The 26,761-nt window shown below is 35.5% G+C and overlaps 1 protein-coding gene across 1 annotated transcript in view; it reads left to right on the forward strand.

Moving 5' to 3' along the window:
* Window positions 1–26,761, forward strand: part of LOC145686343 (uncharacterized) — a 208,276-nt gene that overhangs the window by 13,065 nt on the left and 168,450 nt on the right. Inside the window, exon 2 of the mRNA XM_081759574.1 lies at window positions 16,576–16,740. Within this exon, the coding sequence (XP_081615700.1) occupies window positions 16,576–16,740 (165 nt within the window). The remainder of the gene's footprint in view (window positions 1–16,575; window positions 16,741–26,761) is intronic.

Raw genomic sequence — 26,761 nt, forward strand, 5'->3', positions numbered from 1 at the left:
AACGTTGTTTATCAAGTGAATTCCCTTTTTTAAAAAAAATGATTTTTAGTCTTGAAAGTTAGTGTATTTTCAATTGAAATTTCCTTCACTAGGAAACAATCTTGTATCTTTAGAATAAATTACTTATTGCATTATTTTTCTTGATCTTTTTCTTGTCAGTAATAATTCTAATTAGTATATTTTTAATAGCATGTGAAATTTCAAATTAGCATTGCAAGGGGGTCCGCGTTATCGGAAAGTTTGAGATTCTGGGCTAGTGCATATTAAACATGAAAGATCGATCCTCACAGTGTATTCCATTACCCAACAAATACAGAACATCTGCCTCTCATATGGGAATTCAAAAGAGTTGAGTTGATTTTAGTTTAGCGTCCCTTTCAGCAGCGAGGCTATATGAGACGTGGACCTATTGATTAACGTGGAATCCGAACCACATGAGCTCCCGCCGGGAATCGAACCCGGGTCTCCCACGCCAAAGGCGCGTACGCTAACCGCTTAACCACGAGGAGCTCTGGAATTCGAAAGAGTTAAGAAAAATAACAAAAGTGTATTTTTCGTGGCCAAGATACGCAGGTAAATTTATCATTATCATCATAGGGTAAACATTGGTTCAGTGTGGCGAACTTCCAAAATAGACAGGTGGCCAACTTATAGAGTAGTAAGTAACGAATATCTTATGAGAAAATGCAGGTTCAAGACGAACTAGGCCAAGATAAGCAGGTGGCCAAGTTGACAGGTTTCACTGTAGTTAGTTTGGAAAATGTGAGAACGAGTCTATATGAGACGTGTGGCTACATGCTTATCTGCATCCTAACTAGGGCTGTGCGATATTTCGATATATTGATCCATCCATAAGATATTTTCGAATATCTAAACATCAATACCGAAATATTTACGAATCGATGTTTTCGGTATTTCATATTTTCAATATTCAGTTTTCGATATTTTTTTTTTTTTTTTTTTTTTGATATTTCAATATCTTTCCATATTTCTGTTTTTCGTTTTTCTTATAACATGTTTGATGTTACCATATAGATAGTCTACCACTGATGGAATAGGTCACGAATTTCGTGTAACATGACTCGGAAGACACACTGCAATCAGACCCAGAAAGACCCATGACTGAGAAACCACAACCAATCATCCGGAGTGACCCGATGATTCGATAGAACCCAGAGATGGAACGTTGTCATATACATGAGAAGTGTGTGTGAGGCTACTGATGCAGTTCTAACAAATCTGATTCTCTCCTCTCTTATCGCCTTTTCACTAAATATAATTTTATTTTTCGCTTGTTTGCTTCCTTGTGTCAAGCGTTGCACTGAAAGATAACTACAATGCTTATAAGGGTACCAACATTGAAAATCGCAAAGAAAAGTCACATGTTTCTCTTATGAGAGATCGTTAATGATTAATCGACCTGTAAAGCTTCTTGTTTAGAACATAAAAAATACCGCTGAGGTTAATCGGTTTTTGTTAATTCTTTTTTTTTTTTTTTTTGTATAGGCTATAATCAAAAACCACATGCTTGAAGACGAATAAACATGAAATTATATTTGAAATATTCAAAACATGGTATATTGATTAAGAAATGACACATCAAGAATCGGGCAAATGAATGTTCTAGCCCAAGCAGTGAGCATCATTAATGAAGTATAAATAAAATTTTTGCAGTAATTCTGCAGAGCTATTTCGGTTGATTCTCAGTCACCAGGTGTATCCCAGTTTCCGGATATGATTGGGTCTCCGGGTTCGTTCAGTCACCGAATCAGACCGAGTCTGAGAAGCGAACCCGGACGACTCAGACAAAAGTCGAGACCCAAGTGGCCCATGTCCCATTCCATCACTGCTATATGCATAATCGAACAGTCCGATTTCTCAGTAATGCTTTAATTCAAGGTTTGGTTGCTTTCTGGATAATTTTTACTTTCCAGTAACGATAAGAGAAGAAAACATGGTGACTGTAATGGAAGTAAATGATCACGATAGAATTGGCGGAATGAGAATGCTTTTGGAAATGGAAAAGCCCCGAGAAAAATGCGGCTACAGTGTTTTCCACCACAAATTTGCGTTGGCGGGATCAAACCAGGGATGCCTGACACTAGAGGTGAGCGCTCTACCAGTGACCCATCGTATCGTCCTCCAAGCGACAAAGATTGATTGAAATTGGAGGTGATTACTTATCTTATTAAAATTTTATGATCTCAGTCTCTAAGCGTCTATATAGCTGGGAAAGTGTACAGATTCTTATACGAACAATACTCGAACAAAGAAAGGGCTTGGAAATTCAAAAGGGGAGAAGAGTAAAACATTTATTTTAGTTTGTCTTTTGATAGTAAATGCACAAATTTGTCATGTGTCCTCAAACGAGCACATACAGCGCACAAAGGGACTACAATAAAAAGAGCCGATTAAAAAAAAAAAAAAAAAAAGTTGATGAGGCTAAGTGCACTTCGAGAAATAAATGCATTTCATTCATTGTTAATTGCGAGTAATCTTGGGAAGATTAATAAATTAACTGATGAGGCTTTTGAATACAAATAATCGTGTTTGAGGAAATTTCAGAAATATAATTAATAACTTTTTTAATTAAAGATAACAAGCAAGTGTAAACAATCCTTGGTTTAGTTTTATGTATTTATTTAGTTAAATATTTTTACATAATTTCATAAGATCAGTATAGTGGTGTAAAGACAAAATAACTCTAAGGTTTTTTTGCTGTCAGCGGTGAGCGGTTTATCCAATCTAATCCAGTCCATTTACATGAGTTTTATGGATGCAGTAATAAGACATTGAAACAATATTGTTTCCCCTCAATAACACGGCTCGCTTCAAAACCGTATTGATTGTATTTATCAAATTTGAAACTAAAGTTTTCTAATCGCAGTTTCAGAGTTACATAATTATTCTAAATTGTTCATAAATGTTCCTGAGAAACCTTTGAGTGGTTGGTATTTGTTTCCGCATATAATGTGTAACAGAAAGATGTGTGTGATTGTATAGTTAGTTACATTGTGTGTGTGTGTGTGTGTGTGTGTGTGTGTGTGTGTGTGTTTGGTGTTTAGAGAGAAACTCACAAGACGGTCGTGTCCAGTGTCTTCAGAAGGATGTTATCCCTCCCCTCAAGGACAGTGAAACGAATTAGAGGGAGAAACGAAATTGGACACTTGGAAAGAAAACAGATGTGAAAGAAAGCGGGGGAAAACTGTGGGTTCGGTTAAACTGAATATGTCCATTATTATAATAGCCAGAATAAACAAAACATTTTGCATAAATTAAGTTGGTTCACAACAATGGTTGGTTTACAAACTTACAACAATGGAAAGAATAAATTGTAGTAAAATTTCCATTTAAAAACTCATAGAACACTTGGTCCTGTACTAAATGACAGAATTTCAGAGACTTAGAACAACCGATGACGCGAGAGGTATCTAATTCTTCTACAACAATTAAAAGCTTACAACAATGGAAAGAACAAAATATCGAAAAATGATTACCTTATGAATCATACACTACATTACGATATAACAAATGCCGAAATTTCAGAATCTTAGAATAAACGATAACGGGAAAAGCATTGGATTCCTTCAACAATCAAAAGCTTACAACAATGGAAAGAACAAAATGCTGTAAAATTTTCGCCTTGAGGTTCATATATTACTTCATTGTGTACTCAGTGACAGAATTTCATTGTCCTTGTGCAAACAATAACGGGAAAGGGATCAGATTTCTCCACAACAATTAAAAGGTTACAACAATGGGAACGAAAATACATAATAAAATTTTCGCCTTCATATTCATACATTACTACATTCTTTGCTAAATGCCAGAATTTCAAAGTCCTAGAACAAGCAGTAACTCGAGAAGCATTGGATTACTCTCCAACAATTAAAAGTTTACAACAATGGAAAGAACAAAATTTTAAAAAAATGTCAACTTGTGATTCATACATTACATCACGCTATACTAAATGCCAGAATTTCAGTGTCCTAGAACAAATGATAACGGGAGAAATAAAGGATTTCTCTGCAACAATTAAAAGCTTGCAACAATGGAAAGAACAAAATGTCGAAAAATTGTCACCATGGAACCTATAGACTACATCATGCTGTACTAAATACCAAAATTCTAGAGTCTTAGAACAAATGGTAAGGGGAGAGGCATTGAATTTCTCTGCAACAATTAGTTGAACTCAACAATGAACGAGTCAACAATTCGAAAATCTGCACGGAACAATTGCTGCGTATAGTCATTATCTTCAAACAGACTGACAGTGAAGAACATAGTTCAGTATTTGTAAAAGTTATTAGACATTTTTGTGAATATTAATTAACATTGAAAAGATAGGGCGATAGTAACGCCATCTCTTATCACAGAAACAAACTTTTTGTGGCTTTAGACCATCCTTAAACAGTTAATAAATCTAGCTTTTTCGGTATTCCAAATTCTGTAAGAATGTTGTACAGTGTTTCCCTCCTAACCGAGTTGTAAGCCTTTCTAAAATCAATAAACAGTTGATGTACTGGGTATTATATTTCCATTTCTTTTCGAGTATTTGTCGAATGGTAAATATCAGGTCGATTTCGAATGAATCCACACTGATAATCTCCAATAATTTCATCTGCGTATGGGGTCAGTCTTATTAATAGTATGTTAAAAGAAATGCCTCGATAATTATTACAATAATTTTGTCGTCTTTCTTGTGAATTGGAACAGTGATTGATTTTTCCACTCTTTTTAAATGTATTCCATAGTTTTCCTTTTTTGCTTAAAAAAAAAAAAAAAAAAAAAAAAAAAGTTTCGTAACGATGTATTGAATTTTCTTGTTAAAAATTCAGAAACCTTCAGGACTGGGTAAACCATGATGGTGGTTATATATTCTACAGCCTAGGAAACCATACGCTCAGATGAACCGTGTATTACGTATATGATCCATGAACAGAAAATTCGGTACTTTCCCGATTCTGAACAAGCTTAAGGAACAGTCACTGCATTACAGAATTTGGAGCTTTACCGATTTTGCAGATCCGAATCACCTTATAGGTGGTAACAGATTATTACGTATGTGTTCAATCAGTGAAAAATTTGTTCGAAATATTCATACAATGTATATGAAAGTTAAAACCTAACTGAAAAATTTCAAGAATGTACAGAATCACCCGAAACGAAGCTCTTGATGTGCAGATTTCTCTCATGTTTTTCTTTATTTTGCTTCAAAAAGAGGGGGTGTGATATTTTGAAGTAAAAATACTACATACAATTTTGCTAGTTATTTGTGCACTCATGTTGTTAGGTAATTTTAGTATGGGAGGGAAGAAAGGGGAAGAGGTAGGGGTCTCTTTACCTGACACGATTATGGGATAAGAAGTCGTATATTAGATGGCCTAACTGCACTGAGTTAGCTGTCGCAATTTTTTTGATGCGGAGTGTACAAGTTAATTTATCTTCATAAAAATTTTAAAACCTCGTGATATTGATTATAGATATTTTTTATTTATTTTCTTTTCTTTCTTTCTTTCTTTATTTGTTAATTAATTAATTAATTTATTCTTTTTTTTAGGAAGGTAGATGTTCTAATCTGAACATGGAGTTTTAACAACGAAAGCGTGTCTACTAGTAGTTTTGCTTTGCAGTTTTTTTTACATATCAACAAAATGTTTTGGAGATGACACTACTTCAAAGTTCGGTAAAGACATAAACTTCACGGGTTGAATATTCGTTTTCTCTCGTTTCATTGATATTTAATGGGATAGTGCATTCACTCAACAGAAATGCAGTTTCAAGTTCCTATACTGATTTTTACAACAGAATCCCTTCATCCCTCTTTCGACCGCATTTGCGAGATTGCAGCCTTTAAACACCCATTGTATATGTACTTTCTTACCAATATGAAACAGATGTGAGGCATTGTAATTACAAGGAAGCTCGCTTTGGGAGCAGGGAATCGAACACTAACTTAAAGGACAACATTTGGACTGTAGTAAAGGCCCGCGGGCCGGACTCGGGCTAACAAAGCATAAATCACTGCGGGCTCGGGCCTGGCTCGACATGTAAATTTTTAAATATAAAATCCTATTTTTCCTAAATCCTATCTTAAGTGATTTTGCAGAGGACAGGGCCCATCCGGAAATTTCTGGGGGGCCAGGCCGCCTCTGACGTATATCACAAATTGGGTACTAGAACAGCGTCCTTACTTCTGCCATAAAAACTACAGTACGTACAAAAGGTACATGTAAGTAGGAGATATGAGTACCACTTCATAAAATGACTTTACTTGAAATAATGCCGTAATACCATGTTCTAGTGTTATTTTCTTAGTGCATATGCAAAATCTGCATGCAGATTAATAATGTGTCGGCAGATGGTAGACATCTAGAAGAGTTCTTGCAGATCTACTATTAACGAAATGCATGTAATACTAAGTTTTCACAATGTTAATTACTTTTATTTATTTATTTATTTATTTTATTTTATTTTATTTATTACAGGAAAAGAATATTCCCATTTACAATAGGCTTACATAATTACAAACTTTAGAAATATTGAAACACACAACAAAAAGAGAAATAAAATAAACATGCAATTAACATCACGAACATGAGAAAACACAAGTAAGAGATATATTTGTATTAATTCCTCCAATAAGAAATGCAAATATACAAATTAGAGATGCAAAAAAGCCGGCTGTTTTGGGAAAAAACGAGAATTTTGGAAATTTTGGCTTTTTTCATTTTCATGATTTTTCTGTTTAAATAGCTTTCTTATAGTATACTCTAAAGTTAAATAAGATTCCATGACCTAAATGCCATATTTCGTTCTGGAATTCACCATCATGATGGTTGGAGCACATGGTTGATGAATTAAAGTAAACGTAAAGTACGTAGTATTTGAGGGCAATTTTAGAAGCTATTTAACTTTATTTTAACTTCTGAATTATCGACATTTTTTTTCTTTTCTAGATCATTTCTTTTTAGTCATCTGTGTTTCACTTCTTAGAGCTTAGTAGTGTAGCTTCTAGCACATAATTAAACTTATATTTTCAATATATCCATCAGAGCGTACGTTTTTCAATATATCTGTCAGAACGTACTTCCACATTTCCATTATACTGTAGCTGTGCAATGATTTAACAATAATCTTCCGGACACAAACTTGAATACTGTTTGATAGAAATAATCAGTATCGGATTTAGTAAAATATTTGGGAGGGGTTTTTCTGAATAATGTTTGGTTTTTCTAAAAATTCCTAACTTTTATTTAAGAGGAGCTTAAGTCTATGAGTACAGGCATAACAAATATTTCGTTTCGTTTGTATATTCAGCTATGATCTTCCAGATGAAACCTTGAAGACCATTTTATACTGATAATCAGTGGCGGATTTAGAAAAGTATTTTGGGAGGGGCTTTTCTCATTAATGCTTAGTTTTTCTAAAAATTCCTAATTTTTTATTTGAGGACAGCTTGAAGTTTATGAGTAAAGGCAAAACTAATATTTAGTTTGTTTTAGAAATTCCATAATTTCGGGGTAGAGGATTTAATCCGAAAGACATCCCCACCCTAACCCTCTTCGCAAATCCATCACTGCTGGTAATTAATAATAACGAAGATTTAAAAACAATTAGAAAGGAAGTCGACCAGGACTCACAGTACACGCATAATCTCTACATTTACAAATGGAATTAAGAAAAACTTTTGTCAAAATGGTCAAATGCGTGGTTGAATCCCGGACTTCACGATAGAAGCGCGAAAGCTAACCACTCACTCATATTTGTTGTGCATTTGTGCTTAACTTAAATGTATTCTTTCTCTTTCTTTCTCTATGGCCACAAAAGCTCTCCATTAACTTCTGTCCTTATCCAATTCAATCCAGTTTCTACTCTGTATTCCTATTTCTGCTAGATCCATCTTAATATTGTCCTCCCATCTGGGCGTAGGTTTTCCTAATGGACGTTTCCCGATTGGATATCCAGTTAAAACTTTGAAAGCGTTCCTACTTTCTTCCATTCTGGCCACATGACCTGCCCACCTGAGCCTCCTAGATTTGATGACTCTAACGATGTTTGGTAAACCGTATAAATTATGTATTTCCTCCTTATGAAGTTTCCGCCGTTCCCGTTCCTCTTGGGTCCAAATATTCGTCTCAGAATTTTATTCTAAAATAATTTCAGTCTGCGTTCTTCCCTCAGCGTAAGCGACCATGTTTCACAACCATAAAGCATAACAGGCATGATTATCATTTTATATATTTTAAGCGTTAAATTCCTTAACAGAATTCGCGACGACAAAATATTTTGAATTGAATAATAATAATAATAAGAATTTCCTGATTTTAGTCGACATTTAATTTCTTTGTGGGTATGATTTTGGTCTGGTAATACTGATCCAAGATATTTGAAAGTATCCACTGTGTCGAAAGTATTAATTGATATTTTAACGCATTTATAATTTGCCGTATTACGATCCTTGTAAATTTCCTTGTAGTTAGATTTTTCTGCATTTACTAATGTCTCTGCAAGCTTTTAGTAAGGCCTCTGCATTTGTTTCGATTGTTCTATCAGATTTACATCATCAGCATACACAATAACCTGGTGCAGTGGCGTAGGGAAAGAGGCCGGAGGGGCCGCCCCCCAAAAGAAGGTCCGACAATTGTACTTTGATGTTTGTATTTTTTATATATTTTTATGTTTATATATTTTTTGTTTGCAATTTTTCTATATGTATCTATAACAGCACTTGCTCCCCCCCCCCCCCCCAACACACATCCTGGCTACGCTACTGACCTGGTGAATACCATTCAGCTCTAGGCTCCATTTAACTCTGGTTCCTATCTTTGATTTTTCTTATAGCGTACTCGGAAACAAAGCTGAATAATAACGGCGACAACGCATATACTTGTTTCAGGCCACTCTCGACGTGGAAGCTCGCATTTTTCTACTCGGACTTCACTCTGGGATTCATTTAAACAGTTAATAAATCTAGCTTTTTCGGTATTCCAAATTCTGTAAGAATGTTGTACAGTGTTTCCCTCCTAACCGAGTTGTAAGCCTTTCTAAAATCAATAAACAGTTGATGTACTGGGTATTATATTTCCATTTCTTTTCGAGTATTTGTCGAATGGTAAATATCAGGTCGATTTCGAATAAATCCACACTGATAATCTCCAATAATTTCATCTGCGTATGGGGTCAGTCTTATTAATAGTATGTTAAAAGAAATGCCTCGATAATTATTACAATAATTTTGTCGTCTTTCTTGTGAATTGGAACAGTGATTGATTTTTCCACTCTTTTTAAATGTATTCCATAGTTTTCCTTTTTTGTTTAAAAAAAAAAAAAAAGAAAAAAAAAAAGTTTCGTAACGATGTATTGAATTTTCTTGTTAAAAATTCAGAAACCTTCAGGACTGGGTAAACCATGATGGTGGTTATATATTCTACAGCCTAGGAAACCATACGCTCAGATGAACCGTGTATTACGTATATGATCCATGAACAGAAAATTCGGTACTTTCCCGATTCTGAACAAGCTTAAGGAACAGTCACTGCATTACAGAATTTGGAGCTTTACCGATTTTGCAGATCCGAAGCACCTTATAGGTGGTAACAGATTATTACGTATGTGTTCAATCAGTGAAAAATTTGTTCGAAATATTCATACAATGTATATGAAAGTTAAAACCTAACTGAAAAATTTCAAGAATGTACAGAATCACCCGAAACGAAGCTCTTGATGTGCAGATTTCTCTCATGTTTTTCTTTATTTTGCTTCAAAAAGAGGGGGTGTGATATTTTGAAGTAAAAATACTACATACAATTTTGCTAGTTATTTGTGCACTCATGTTGTTAGGTAATTTTAGTATGGGAGGGAAGAAAGGGGAAGAGGTAGGGGTCTCTTTACCTGACACGATTATGGGATAAGAAGTCGTATATTAGATGGCCTAACTGCACTGAGTTAGCTGTCGCAATTTTTTTGATGCGGAGTGTACAAGTTAATTTATCTTCATAAAAATTTTAAAACCTCGTGATATTGATTATAGATATTTTTTTATTTATTTTCTTTTCTTTCTTTCTTTCTTTATTTGTTAATTAATTAATTTATTCTTTTTTTTAGGAAGGTAGATGTTCTAATCTGAACATGGAGTTTTAACAACGAAAGCGTGTCTACTAGTAGTTTTGCTTTGCAGTTTTTTTTACATATCAACAAAATGTTTTGGAGATGACACTACTTCAAAGTTCGGTAAAGACATAAACTTCACGGGTTGAATATTCGTTTTCTCTCGTTTCATTGATATTTAATGGGATAGTGCATTCACTCAACAGAAATGCAGTTTCAAGTTCCTATACTGATTTTTACAACAGAATCCCTTCATCCCTCTTTCGACCGCATTTGCGAGATTGCAGCCTTTAAACACCCATTGTATATGTACTTTCTTACCAATATGAAACAGATGTGAGGCATTGTAATTACAAGGAAGCTCGCTTTGGGAGCAGGGAATCGAACACTAACTTAAAGGACAACATTTGGACTGTAGTAAAGGCCCGCGGGCCGGACTCGGGCTAACAAAGCATAAATCACTGCGGGCTCGGGCCTGGCTCGACATGTAAATTTTTAAATATAAAATCCTATTTTTCGAGCCTAACTTTGTAAATATACCGTATAATGATATTTATCGGAACCTTCTTTCTGGAGAACTTTTAAAGCACAACTGCAAAATTAAACCTCTGCTTGCTGTAAATAAAAATACAGTTTTTCGTTAATTATTTAACTTTCTGTAATTCGGGCTAATGGCTAAAACATATTTCGGACTCGGGTCGGGCTTTACATTCTAATTCACGGGGCGGGCCGGGCCCGGGCTAAAACTTCCGGCCCGTGCAGACCTCTAGTCTGTCGCAACATGGAGTTGATAAGCGACTTTCAATTAGTTATTTGCGGCACGAGCCACCACACGTAGAAGGCGGCATTCTTTATGTACGAACGGCACTTCGGTTGAAAAAGCAAACTATAACTTACGTATGTGCTATTTACAAATTTTCTTCCTTAGTTTGCAGGATAACAGACTAAGACATCACATAGAGAAATCTGCACCTGTATCTACTAGACATTTTACGTGTTTAATATAAGGCATATTCTTCTGTAGTAGCATGTACACTCATGTCCAAAATTATTATCGCATGTCTATAAATATGTTGTTGAAGGAATATAATTTGATAACGAATTCGCCCGGTATTTCTTACAACGCTGGAATGTGTATAATCGACAAAGACATGTATGTGGAAAATTTAATGCCAAAAGAGCAGTAAATAAGAACAATAAAACGAAAATAAAACTTTCTTGTTCATTTAGCAACATTTTGTTTTACTCATTCTAATTTTCGTAGTTATAATTCTTTTCCTATGAAATTTACTACATATACCTTTCCCGATTATACACATAGTATCAGTATTAAAAGTACCCTGCAAAATCATTATCAAATTATATTCTTACAAAAAGAGAGCTATAGATATGCGATAATCATTTTGGACATGAGTGTATATCGACTCCAGCCCAAATTTATGTGGTGTTCACATTCTTTTTCTTGGCGAGGCCGTAAACGGTAATTTGATGTTCGGTTGCAACAGTTACATCCTGATGTAGTTTTTCGGCGTAAGTAACCCCACTTTGTTTGTCATTCAGGATATTGCCTTTCTTCCTTCTATGGGACCACCATGCCTCTGAAATGGCCGTAATATGTTCGTCTCGTTTATTTTATTTGGCACCGGTTTTCCATGTCCAACAAAATCTGACGCCCTTTTCTATGACGACCTTTCTGTCCTGAGAACCCTCTTGCCCCTCGAGTCTTTCCTTCGACTCACTAAACTTGGAGGACACTGTACCATTGTGCACTAGGTATGCCTATTTCATATATCTTTGGGGGTTCCTCGTTCGGCACACTATGTTGTTTCTAGTCAAACAACTACCATAATTCTCTTCAGGTGGCGGTTTGCTAACTTTATTAGAGCAATAGCACTGAGCGTAATCTGTTTTCCGCAGTCGTAGGAACCGAACGACAAGAATTTACTGTTTTGTTACGAGAGTCCGTTGTTCATTTAGAATTTGCAGTTTATAGACTTACATCCGTTAGCTCGACAACAGAAACAGTATGTTTTAAGATTTTTCAGGTGAATTTTGTTATTGGTCAGTTTTCCATTTTATCTACGTTGCGATAACACTTCAGATTCTTCCTGCAAGGACAGCTCAACTGTTGTATGTACCTAACAAATATCATCTGACTTCTGATTGTCATCTGTAACATATCACTCTTTAACCCTTGTGAATAACTAGCCTTAGCCATTATTTCTATTAATTTCATTACTCCTGGAAGCAAGTCAGCATCCATTATACGAGCCATTGCTTCTCGTAATTGACTCAAGTTTGTCAGTTTTACTTGCACAGTTGGCAACACTTTCGGAGTTCTTTTGTCTAGCATTAAACAGCTTACAAGTACGATGAATGCTCACTGAATTGCGACCACTTACTTAATACTTTCTTGATCCATCTTTTGTTCGAAAGATAGCCTGGACACAGCGTGCTAGGTATACTGCAAGTTGCTGACATGTTTCCACAGGGATTTGGCACTATGTAATCCCGCAATGAATTCACAGATGTCAGTGCAGAAGTTCTGGCGCGAAGAGCTCGTTCTACAACATCCCGTAGATAGTTTATAGGAGTAAGATCCGGGGAGTTAGGAGGCCACTTCATATGCTGCAGCTCTGCGGAATGTTCCTCAAGCCAAGCAAGTGCAGGTGTGGCTTGGTGGAACCGTGCATTGTCATGCTGGGAAATGCTGTCTCCGTGTGGGTAGAAGTGTTGCATTGTAGGATGTGCTTGTTCCGCTAACATCTCCAGATCCATAACGGGAGTGACGTTGTAGTCCATGCACACCAACCGTCTCAGTCAATACCAAGAGAAGCATGCCGAAACCATACAACCGCCCTTACCTGCCTGTACAGTACTCACCATGTACGACAAATGTATCTTCGTGTTGTTGGCACCACACACGCACGCGCCCGTACGAGTAGTGTAGCACAAACCATGATTCATTGCACCAACAAACCCTTGTCAAATCATCTGCGGTCCAGATAGCATGCTTCTATGCCCAAGCGCGGTACGCTTCATAATTGCGTGGAATATGTACCATGTGTAGCTGTCAGAAACTTTTGAGTGTTCAAAGCTCAAATCGTGGGACGTAAAACTCAAAGATTTCGTTTCATTTCTAGAAGTTGTCTATCAGTGTATATTATTACCTTTGTGATCTACACCCTGTAGAAGCATAAATTCTGTATTATCCAGTAAAGCAGATTTAATTTCGTTTCTTTCTCTCTTTTTTTTTTTTTTTTTTTTTTTTTTAAAGGGGGGTGTCATATTTTATGACGGTTTCGTATATGAGAATTACATATTTAAATGACTGCAGCGTTCAGATAGTCAGTATATCTCCTCCAAATGGTTGTTACTCTGTAGCAGAATGGAAGGAAAATAATTCCCTGTAAGCACAAATGTGAGAGACGTAAGGATCTAGGATATTGTTTTCGAACTTAGTTTTGTTTCACCTTCTAGGTTTTCATGGCCAGAAGTGTACAACTGTGCGAGTCACGTGTAAGGCCTTGTTGACTATTTCTAACCGGTATTTTCTAAAATTTCTTTTATATCCGGTTCTGAAACTTATGACATTGTATTACCCTTGAGTTTCTTCCACCCCACATATTATCACTTGAGTCTGTTCCTTCATTGACATATACCAACATTAAGCAGACTAAATTAAAGAACATAATATTTTCCATTGTATAAGCATGGCTTTCAGTAGACTTCAATTTGATTTAAACAACTCGCTCAGCAAAACAGCTCAATAATTTTTACAATAAACGAATTGTTTTGCTTAGCTAATAGTTTTAAAGATAAAGAACATAAATATTTACAACTGATAACCACAATTAGGAGGAGAGACTTTTCATACGAGCTTCTGCCAATAATATTACAATAAAATCGCAATGATTAACTATATCCCATCATAAAAAATGAACATAATAAATATGTGTAATAAATAATAAATAAATAAATTTTGTCTGTTACAGAATAGACTTTTAGATTTTTGAAACGGGATTGAAGGATAAAATTAAAATTAATAATTACGTATTAGTAGTAACAGGCGTGAATATAAAAATTATTACATTTTCATTAATGAAACAAAAGAAGGCCCATAACATCTGATCTTTCGAGAATATGTTGAAAATGTCTGCCTTCTTTTTGTAGGCAAAATTGAACACACCGTTTCATATTGACGGCTGTCAAATGTAATTTTAGTTGTGATGCACTACTTTATCTCCAGTTTGGTTGGGTTTGTGTACACTTTCTTTCTGGTAGCCCCATAGAAGCAAGTGTTAGGTAGAGACGTGTTCGGAAACCTCGAAGGTCACAATCCCTTTGAAATAATCTTTTTAAAAAAATCATTGTCATGTATGGTATGTGGCCCCATCCTCTTGATGATAACCCTGTGAGTTCAGTTTCATTCAACCTGTCAACAACTTGGGGGCGCGGTGGCTCAGTGGTAGAGCGTTCACCTCCGGTGCTTGGGGTTCCTGGTTCGATCCCAGCTCGCGCCGTGTGGACTTTGTGGTGGACAAACACCGTGCTCGTGGGTTTTCTCGGGGTTTTCCCGTTTCCTCCCACTTCATTCCACCATTTCATTCATTTCTCATCATCACCGTCTCCTTTAGCCTAACCGGCTTAACCGTGGGACGTAAAACTCAAAGATTTCATTTTTTTCAACCTGTCAACAAATTCATCTACCGGGGAAAGCTTAAATTAACACACTGCATCAACGCGTAAGGTACACTGATGGGTATATACTGTTTTTCTTGAAGCGTTACCTGTTATTCGGAATGATTTTAAACCAGGATGAAAACAAAAACTTTAAATCGTGTGAACTGCATGGTGACATTTCCACATATCAAACCATCTGCATTATTTTTATCTCCTTCTCACCTTTTATCAAGGCGTCTCATGTTCAATTCTCGGTCGAACCACGACGCTTCTTAACCAAGTAGCTGTTCGGATGTCTCTTTAAGCGAGTTTTCTCCTTGATAACCTCGGTATTACATAATGATGTTAAGCCTCTACATACGAAATGAAACCAAATTGTATATTTCTGCTTGCCTGAATGCTTACTGTTTTATAAAGAAGCCAAGGTTGCTTACATATATTGATAGAAATTGGGAAAATATATCGACTGCCTACGTAGCTTCTTAGCTTGAATTGGAGTTTGTTTTATTTTTATTGAATGATATCTACATACTAAATTTGTAATTTAATACCTCAGTTTTAGCGTATTGCTTATGATACGTTGACCGTAAAATTTTACGTGCAAAGCAATAACGGGAGTATCCCGATTTAAGAAATTTACTGACCGGACCACCCACCTTTTACAATGAAACGGAACAGTCCTGATTTCCGAATAAGCGAAGCGGAATGAAGTGGTCGGAATTTCCCTTCTGCTGCTCCAAGTCCAAAAGGAGGACAATTTCTCTCTGATGTAAGCCGAAAAGTGGTTTGGATTCAGCTTCAAACTTATGAGACCCCTTCCAGCATATCCCCCTTGTTGCATAATAACACCAAGGCGAAACAAGCTTATTTCTGTCCATATGTAATATAAATACACACAACAAGTTTTTTCTTCTTAAATCATGTTTAAACTAAAAAAAAATTTTTTTTTAAGAAAACAGTTTTTGCCAACCTTGTTTTAAACTAACAAATGTAGTCTCATAAATCTATCATTACTTGGTTATTTGCCACAAACTGCATGAAAATTGAACTTAGAGGTTCTATATAAACAAATGTAAGCCGTTACTTATTAAAAAAAAAAAATCATCGTGTATATAATGTGCGTAAATTTCAAGTGTTGACTAGCAGTGCCATTAACTTTCAGAAAATTATAGTAGTAATAATAATAGGAAAACAATTACGTTACTCTATTCGTCATTTGCGTCTTTTTCATTCCTTTGAACTGTGATTTCTAAATATATTAAACTGGCCATCATCCCATGCAAAATCTTTACAGCATCAAGTCGGTGGGGAAAGCTGGAAGATCCGCTCAGGTCGCATCTTTATGAACCACTGAACAAACAACGAGTACTGGCATCGAGATGCAATCTGAGTTCCGTACACAAGCTACTCCATGAGGCCGTTGAAAACCTATACTTGAGAACAACTTGAAACGATTTTTATCCTCTGTTATTGAGAAACAGCAGCTCTCTCAAACACAAACTACAAATAGCCACAACACTTGCCACCAAATACTGGGGGACTATTCTATCATTTACTTGCTTTTTTTTTTTTTTTTTTTTTTTATTTCTCCCTTTAAGGCTGTAAAGGAAAAGTATTGGCCATTAAAGTACTTGGTACAATCTTATGAGTATTTGAAGTTGAGATGCTTCGTTATTTCTAATTCATAGACGACACCATGTAGTAGTAGGTTGCTTTTATTTACACTTAGTTTGCTTTTGTAAGTAACTACTAATATGCCAATAGGTTTTCTTTACTTTTCAGGCTGAAGAAGATGATCCTTTACCACATATCATATGCCATAAGTGTGTGTATAAATTGGATACGTTACATGAGTTCCGCGAAACATCACGAAATTGTGATACATACCTTCGTGAGCATCTCATTAACACAACTCGTCAGTCATCATCTGTAGGAGGACTTGTTCCGGTTAGTAACCCAGATCTCTGTAGTGTTACTATTAATGTTTGACAAGAATTACAAATAGTTATTATTTTTTTTTTTTTTTTGTCTTGTAATGTAGTTGATAATTAGGGTAGCATTATTTTGAAACTTGGTTTCTCATTACCACACAAGAGCTTATTTCAAGATCAAGTTTGTTAAAGTAAAAATAACATAATTTAAGTAACTGATTTATATATATAATATAATATAAGAACCTTACTGTTTACAAAAGGATGGTCTTGAAATTAGTAGTTAATACGGAGACAGGCACAGTGTATATCAGCTTTGTCGATCCAGCTAGTTTTTTACATAATCATCACCTAAGCTGACACACTTTCTCCAATGATGGATCGCTTTTCGGGTATCTTGATCGGCATTTTCGAAAGAAAGAAGGAAAAATAACTTTCATCTCCGAAATCACATCTCGAATACACGAAGCACAAAGTTTATTTTGGGAAAGAAAGAAGTCGTTGAGTATCAAGTCGGAGAATGTGCCAAGTCAAGCAGATATTCGTAACGCAAAGAGCTAGCTAATATCAATGTCTCTGCGGGATAAAATGGAGACAGTTGTATTTCGGAGATGGAATGGAGATGGCTGTACTTTTGCTTACTATAGGAATGGAAAAGGTACGTGTTTCCATTGTACTTCTGTCCTAGTCATTGCCTGTATTTTTTCTTTTCTTTATTTCTGCGTAGATAGAGTTACCTTGGATTTCTCTTTCTAGCAGGGTCGGACTGAGAAGCTGTTGGGGGCGCAGACCTTAAATCATCAGGAGGGCGCACTGCCTCTAACATAGAGACATGTAATAATACTCTATGTAGATTAACTGACTCATCAGCAGTAGTATGTAAAGTTCTAGTACAAAAATATCCTCGCAGACCATTTAAACGCTCAAAGTGTAAGTTTCAAACCCACTTCGTTTTATTCCGTTACACTCAATAAAACATCTACAGCAAACGTCAAGTGAGGACCTTGTAGGTCAAGGGGTCTGACTTTTAGTCTAAAGTTTATTTATGCCGAGGAAATGGACTCTCCACTGAAGACGAACGTATTATTGAGCGCAGTTACATCGTTTCCCTGGAAATGGATTTTGGCTTGAATCGCCAATTTTTGAGACGCTCCTTTTTACGTTATAAAAGAAAATGACAACGTACTGGGCCGTCTTAGGTTGGAGACGCCAATTTTGTAACAGATCTTTTCCAGGAATGAGAACAATCTCGAAAAACACATCGAAATCCTGGATGGTATGACCAATTTTGTAACGACTTACTATTGATTAAAAAAAAAAAAAAAAAGTCAATTTTGTAACGTCTTAAGATTTAATAAACATAATCCCAAATTCTAGAGATAGAAAGAAAGAAAAAAATTTCTAGTTTACATACGCAACGGAATTTAACAATCTCAGGTTCTTGCTAAAGTAGTAGACCAACAATGAGACTTTAGTCAACGTTCCATCTAGCACACGTTCGTCACTTAATCTATAATTAAATGCTAGTAAGACTTCCTCAACTCAAATCATAAATTCAGATTGTAATTATTATTTATTTATTCAGACTTTGAATCAATTACAATTCAGAAGTGTTGAAGGAAAGATAAATTTTGTTCCAAATGTTGAGCCTTTACCCTGCACTACCTCAATTATATATTTTATCATTCCATAGCTCATTGCAAACATATTATTATTATAGCAACTATTTATATAATCAATAAATTTTCAATATGTGTTATTTGACTTTGCTACTTATCTTCAACATATATTTACGAAGTATATGTCAGTAGCTTCCCGGTACAAAGAAAAGAAACGATAAACACATAGTTGACACGTATACATTGTAACTAGCCTTGTTCGGAAGGTCAAGTAAGGCACTCTTCACCAAACTATATTCACAATTATACAACATTTCATATATTAACGATCATCACAATTATAAATTGATCCATCAATCTTTCGTTAAGAACCAGGAGAGGCAAAAGATTAAAAAAAAAAAAAAAAAAAAAAAAAAAATCAATATTTCATTCACTATAACATAATCGCTTCTCTCACATCTTACTTATTTGTCCCAATTACATAATACATTATCATCTTATTCAAAAAATGTGAATTTTATATCTGTAGCATATCATTCACTTGACCTACATGCTTAGCCGTGGGGCAACACTTTCAATATAACAATTATTACTAACGATGAACATGAATTATGTACAAAATGATTAAAAAAAAAAAAAAAAAAAAACTATGCAACGTGACAGGGCTAGCACTTTCCTTATTATAGCTTGAACATTTCATGGATCAATCCAGTGAAAACGAAATATTGATTATGTGCACTACTCAATGAAGAGTGACAAGTTGACCTGAACTAACCTTTCAAATTATGAACTTCCATGAATTAAGTAAAATCGCTATAAAACCGGAAGCATTTTCTGAGACTTATTTTACAGTTGTACAGGAATAAATATATTATAATCAAGATGTTGCATTGTGCTGGAATATACATATTAAATTTCGGTATTAGCGTTAGCGAAAAACCTACGGTGAAACTATGAGAAGCGTGACACAACACAAGTTCCTATTTGCACATGTTCGTCATGATATTCTTAAATTGTGCTATAAAGGAAAATTTTGTAAACAGTTAATATTTATCAATGTTTTTAAATTCACCAGACAAATGGTACCATAGATTTTGTCATCATCAGTCCGAATGGTTCGATAAGAAGAAAAATGAACCTTGGTTTACCTTATTATGGGTTGTTTACCGCATCCGGACTCCTCTGCCCATCACCTCTTCAGATGGATGTAGGGGTACGATCCAAAGCGTGTCCTGATGTGATCTACAACAATTTAATCATCTGCTCCGATCTCCACGTCGAAGCTATAGATGACTATTCATTGTGACGCTTATCCGAAAAATGTTAAATTTTTAATTTTGACTTCAGAGCCTCCAAATTTTCTGTTCAAATAAATGTAGGTTGGGCCTAAACTTAATTTGGAAATCTTTTTCGCCTAATGCAGCAATTTATGCTGGTTAAATTTCTAATATTTTGTGCAAGGCTCTGAATGCGTCACATCACTATACACCAACAGAGAAGATAGTGCGTCATTCAATACCTGGCCACTACACACCCCAGGCCAAATACGACATCCCACATTGCAAACTGAAAAATTCAATTGTAATTACTTCCTTTAATTTCAAAAACCTATCGAATTATCAATAAATACGAGCCATTCAACTATTTTTATAGTTCCCCCAAACTTTGAACAAAATAATTTTACATCTCTCTTACTTCTGTCAGCCATTTCCGTGTGGGATCATCCAATCATACACGCACGCCTAGCCTCCTACTAAATCTAAAATTCGCCATTTTGGAAATTATTCAACTTGACAAGTAACAAGTGAAGAACGCCACTCGACACTAAGAGTGGTTGTTGCAGCGTAAAATATATATGTATAGAAATTATGGGTGAGTTTAAATAAATAATAGTATTTTTGCAAAGTTATAATTATATTAATAACACGAATGAATAATAGGTTTTATGCCGAAATCGAAGGTTTGATATAGGTTTTAAAATATGAAATCACGTTTATAATTATTTTTGATTTAAGCGTAGCCTTACTTTAAATTATGATACGGTGCAGATATAGTATAATCTTACCATTTAGAGGTTTTCATTATATTATTAACATATCATAAGTAAACATTAAGAATTAACATTTACAAACAAATCAAATTAAACAAGTATTTGAATGAATGTCATGATTTTACCAAATGGGAATCATTCAAACAAATAATGGAAAAATAATAACAAAAATAACAATAATGTACGTTACCGGTAAACGGTACGTTACACTACAACTGGGAGGTAAACCACGACGCAATCCATTCATCGGTAAACCCTCGAATGGACTGCGATGTAGTTCACCTTCTAGTTCGATATTATGCTGCGGAGGGTCCTTTTCTGAACATAAACCTTATTGAAAAAGTCATAAAGCTTAGATCCCTTGTATTCTGGGGCCCTCAATTGAGCCGTCGGAAATCAGTGAACTATCAGAAGCAACTCGGAGCTACGAATGAACTGTGTAGTTCTTCATGACTTGTGATAAATTAGCACTTTTTGGAACAGTGGTAGAAAATATCACATGAAAAGATGTAAAAATATCATAATCTACTTTTTTGTAGCACCTGATATGCTGGGTTTTCTAAGTTCTACACATAGTTGTTGATATATTGAAAATACATCACTGTAGTTCACTTTGGTTTCAGACAGCTTAATTAGAGTGTACTATTGATGCAATGCCATATTATACATAACATTCAACTTTCATCGGTTTGATCTGTTTACATGACAAGACATCTTACATCAGGAGTTTTTTCAATTCTTCACTGTCAAGACAGTTGTTAATTGTGGCATCATTATTCACTTGAGTAAGTATATCCCTTTCACACTGCATTAACAGAAACAATTCAAGGTTATCTTGACCGAAATTCACCCTTAGTCCATATTTAATAATGTTGAGTTTGGAAAACACTCGTTCACAACCTACTTGTGTAAGTGGTATCATAGAGGAATTTGTACACTTTAAAGAGCTCTGTATAACATAATGAATAATGTGATATTCATATGTAATTCTAAAGGCACACATAGAGTAAGACAAGATTTCTTTAATTTGATTTCCTGCATCGCTGGTTCAGTATTATCCCACTGTTTCTTCTCCATACTCACTAGTTAATTCTTCACTATCGTACTCACTCTGAACACCTGGCGATATCTTGGACCAAACCTCTGCAAATGATTCTAGTTTCTCGATAAATTTCTCTGTTTCTATTCTGGGAATTAACCCACAGATTTTCTTCATTGCATTTGTGGGTGGTTCGTTTTTTAAATCAGAAAAACGCCTTGGATTAAAACACTAGTCTAGATAAAGGTTTTTGTGTTTCGAAAACCGGTTGTCCATACTTTGATTTTTATCAAGGACAGCATTGAAACACACTATCTGAAGCTTTTTTCTTCTGTATTCCCTATGATTTCGTGAGATTCCAATTCACCAGTCATTTTCTTTACCTTAGGTAGGCTACTCTTATTTTTGGGAGCTCTGTTTCAATCCAAAGATCTTCAAATGAAGGACACTTTCCTACTCTATCACTATTTTTTTTTTTCTGGCACCACTCTTACAAAAATCTTTGCTGCCAGACTAACTTCATCAAATTTATTCCTTGCTTTATTTAAACCATCCCGTGTAGCGGAAATGAACCTTCAACTTTGGGCATAATCAAGAGTCTTGGTTTGAAGGTAATCTGAGAACGAACTAGAAATTTGAAATATTAGTAAAAACATCATGGCCAGTAAGATTGTTCCGTAGGAGACGAACTTCTTCAACAATGAAAGAGCATCATTGCAAAATTTTTGACTGAATTCATTGGAGTTACCAATAAGGAAGAGTGTAATCACAAGTTCAACGAAGATTAGCTCCGATATCCTCTCAGTAGTAGCTTTATCTTCTGCCAAATAATGGATACGACCAAATATACGTACAATAGCGTGACTTTTAGTGTTCCACCTAACTGTTCCAACAGCTACAAGACTTGCACAGGGCTCTGTTGTGTATATACATATTAAGGTGTTTGTGCGAGTCTTTCAGAAATGTCTGTGTTTCCTGCAATAATCCGGAGAAGGATATGGAAGCTGGAAGGCATTGCGTCGTAACACAAATTACAAGGTTGAAAACATGGGCATATAACACCACGTGTAAATACGGTGGGGGATTAACTCCTAAAGTCTTCTCGTGACGCTGTTATATTGACCACTTATATTCGAAGCTCCTTCAAATGAATTGGCAATGCAATTTGTTACATCTAGTTCAGCTTCGTTCAATGTATCGGTCAAGATTTGGAAGAGACTGTCTGTAGTTACATAATTTATACGTTTTAGTCCTTTTACTCTTTTCTTCACTTCTGCTTCCAAAATATACCTATATCGAATTACTATTGCACATTGGTCAGAACTAGACACATCCATTGTCGTATCCATTAGTACGCAAAAGTGGTTAGCTTTCCTAATTTCATTGCAAAAATGTCCTGCATCTCTTTCTTAACAATGCAGATATTTTTTTCTATTGTACTCTTGCTTAAAAATGTTATTTGTTTTCCCTTTCCACTTCCTTTACCATCCTCTTTTATTCTAGATTCATGAAAAGATTTGCTTTGCCCAATAACTTTCTTCAGATAATTGCTCAAAGTATGATCGTAGAAAGTTCAAAGTATGATCGTAGATTTCTAGAAAGTTCCTATGGTTGATATCTAGATCATCTAAGCTGTGTGCTCCCTCTTCTTTCCCTCGGGAAAACAAGACCTTGTTTTCTTATTAACCCCTTTCTGCATGTTTTTTTTTTTTTTTTTTTTTTTCCTTAGCGAAAGAATAATCAGTATTGGAAATCCTCACATGGGAACTTGATAAATAAATTAAAACTTGAATTTTAGATTTTTCACTTAATTCCGAAGATAAATAAGTACTATGCAGAAAGGTAAATTTTCTTAGAAGTGTGCAGGGAATGGATGTTGCCATATATATCACATCATGCAGTAATATCTATACTATACTATAGGGCTACTTTTTCTATACTATACTCCCAGTTCCTTGGGAAAAGTGCGCACAATGTTTTGCCAAAAAAATGTTTTCACTGATAAAAATCCACTGCTTCACAAAAACCACATGTCAACGTTTAACCGCCTAATACAACTCACAAAGAACATGCCAGATGACACAAAAATCTCTTATTTATACTCGTCAATATCTCACACACCAGACGAAGCAATCATTTGGCGCCTTTGATAAATCACTAGATCACACAAAAGTTTAAGTGAAAAAAGGGGGTGTGCCATATATTGCACGGCATGCGGTAAGGGGTTAATTTAATCGCATTAATTATCGCTGAAACCTATTAAAAGAATGATAAGTTCCTCTAATTTGAAATGTGCAGAACATCACTATAGAACGAAATATGTAAAAATATAAAATTTGGGCGTGGAATCCAAATTAAATACGGTAGTTGAATATGATAAAATCACAGAGATAGTACTCACAGGGATAGGTTAATTTCTCTTTGTGGATTCACTGTTCAGAAAAAACGATCAAATGGCACTACGATTCAAAAGCCGTCGTGGTAGGGGCGTAAACAGGGTGTCTGTTGGTCACGAAAATAATGAAAAAGTCACGAAGTCAGAAAACGGTCATGAAAGTCAAGAAATTTAGCTTTTGGGTCACGATTTTTTTGTCTGTAGAAATATAAGTACAGACTGAAAAATTTTATTCTATAAAACTTCAAAATTCACGAACAAAGGTATCTATGGTCGGCTTTAGACGGTACCAAATCGCAAGAAAAGCAAACTTCTATCGCAGGCATGAAAATTCGGCTTAATTCGCACCCTAGTTAACTCTTGAAAATGTTACAACGTTTTATGGTTTGCTAAAGAAAAAGTCACGTAATTTCATTTTGAAATTTTAGTAGACACCCTGGTAAACCATTCATTGAGGAGGGTGTACGGGCCGGTGGGCCAGCAGATCAGTCCGACGCTGCTTTCTAGGGGTGCTCGGTGGCACTACATGAGATCATTTTCATTATGTATGAAAACTTGATAGAGACAGAAATTGAAGGATTAGTGAAGTTCAGTGCTACGGCTCTGTGTTTGAGGGAACGTTTGAGGAAACTTTTATGACTACCTTCATGTACGTGTGGTATATATATACCGGGTGCAACATTTATGAGGTTCCACATTTATAACAGAGAAACCAAGAGAGGGAGAGAAGCTAAACATTACACAAAGCAACTATAGGAAGGGGGACATCTAATTCATACATTTGGTAACATCACCAGGTGAACAGTGTTGCCAGCCCAATATAAAGTTATGATTTTTTAAATGGAATGACCTAAATTTAGTTTCATAATTCGAATCAGCGATGAAAACAAAGACAAAAGAGATTATACTCGCAGATCAGTGTTGCATACTTTTTGAGAAATAACGTTAAACATGTGTTAAATTTAAACGCCTTTAACATACACAAGGAATGAAGTAGTAACTATTTGTGCACATTAAATTAAATACTTGGAAGAACTCTTTAAGATAACTTCAAGTTTAAGAGGATCAGTTAAACAGAGTTGCCACAGCAGAAGGTAGTTGAGTTTGGAAATAGTGAAATAACTTGGAAAAGGTCCCTTGTACAGTATGGTTTAAAATTCATTGAGCAAATCGGTATGTTATAAGGAGCATTGTCACGTTTGAGATTGATAAGTCAAGTACTTACCGAGATATTCGGTACTTTCTAAAGGCTGAGAATCTTGTGATGTACAAGATGGTAACGCTGTTTCAAAGTTCATTGTTTTTCCTCTTCGTTGGAGAAATATTAAAGTAGTAATCGTTGACATTCATTATATTCCGTGACATGCCAAACTAAAGCAAAACATTTAAAATAAGGCAACAATATTTTTTCTGTTTCATGAATTTTGTAATGTGTGCCACGAATAATTATTTCGTGATCATTATAAACGTATATTTCTTTAATGTCTTTCTCCTGAACATAAATTTGAAAAGACAAATAAAACGCAGATATTAATAGTTCTCAAATTTTAATTAAAAATACATAGGCTAAGTTCTGTTAAATAGCAGCAAAATTTTTCAGATCATCACATATTTATACGTACTGTCCAATTTTAGGAGAACATACACAACTTATTTTGTATTTTATTTACCACGCAATTAACTACAAATAATTTACAAATGTTTTTTTAAGAAGTGAGTTGCATTTATGAGTTCATAGGTGTCGTTCCCTTATGAGGACTTAAACGTTATGAGTAAAAATACAGCACGTAGATATATGCCATAAAAGCTATAGTGGAACAAACACCAAACAACCTGTGTTAGGTGTCCATTAAAAACAAGAAATGTGTCTGGTCGGTTAAGAAACGGAGAACCTTGTGGGTCCATGAACGGATGCATCCGTAGTGAGCTGGCGCGTAAACGAGTATAGTGTAAAAAAAAAAAAAAATAAACCTTGTGCTGGATGGCCACAAAAAGCAAGGAAGTATTTAACCAACTCAGGGCAGGGCGAAATTAGTGGAAACTCAAACTCAAGGCAAAGGTGGGTATGCTTGTAAACAAAATAGTGTAAACATACTTGTGTAAAGAATATTCCATAGTTCTTTTGCAAATTATATGCGACATCGTGTTCCTTAGCGCAGCTTAATTTCTTTATAACTTCCCACGATTATGCCATTTAGGCTAAGGGGAACAAGGATTAAGGCAAGTGACTGATGATGGAAAAATTATTGGTATGAGAATGTGAAAGAAAGCGAGAGTACTAGACAATCCCATGGACACGATGTTATCCACCACATACTTAATGGACCGGAAATGGTATCTGGGACCCCACGCACCAGAGGTAAGCACTCTGCCACCGTGCCCTCGCAGCTTAACTTTAAGAAAGCGATTATTCTCGGAAAAATACGTACATACCATCTACAAATACGTAAAAATCATCTATTTGAACAGAACGAAGTTGGAAACTCTCATGGGCTTTTGTTCGTGTGGAGGAGGCATGCCGACGACTGTGTGTGTGCGCGTAAAGGAAGACAAGGGCGAGAAACGGGCACCAACCTGTGCTACGTATTCATTATGATGCAACACTCTCTTGGAGTTCAGTATAAACAAACGTAGGACTGTGTCCGTAGAGAATAAACACATCAGCACGTGAAAGTAAAACCGAAAGGCTTATATTCGCTTTGTGTTGACGCAAACAGTTACAAAATAAAAGGGTTCAGGTATAAGTACGTAGGTCATTTCAAAAGTCTTTCGCACAACCCATGTACGACCGTTTGAGTGGTTTGATCAAATTCATCTTTAGGTTAGTTGTGGGTCAGAGTTTGGGCTTGATTATTGTTTCTGTGTTTTCTGTTTTGCATAGCTGTATTGTGAGATATTCGGTGGTGATCCCGACTTGAGTTGGGTTACACATGA

The sequence above is a fragment of the Thermobia domestica genome, chromosome 5, assembly GCF_964235325.1.
Source record: "Thermobia domestica chromosome 5, izTheDome1.hap1.1, whole genome shotgun sequence".
NCBI lineage: Eukaryota > Metazoa > Arthropoda > Insecta > Zygentoma > Lepismatidae > Thermobia > Thermobia domestica.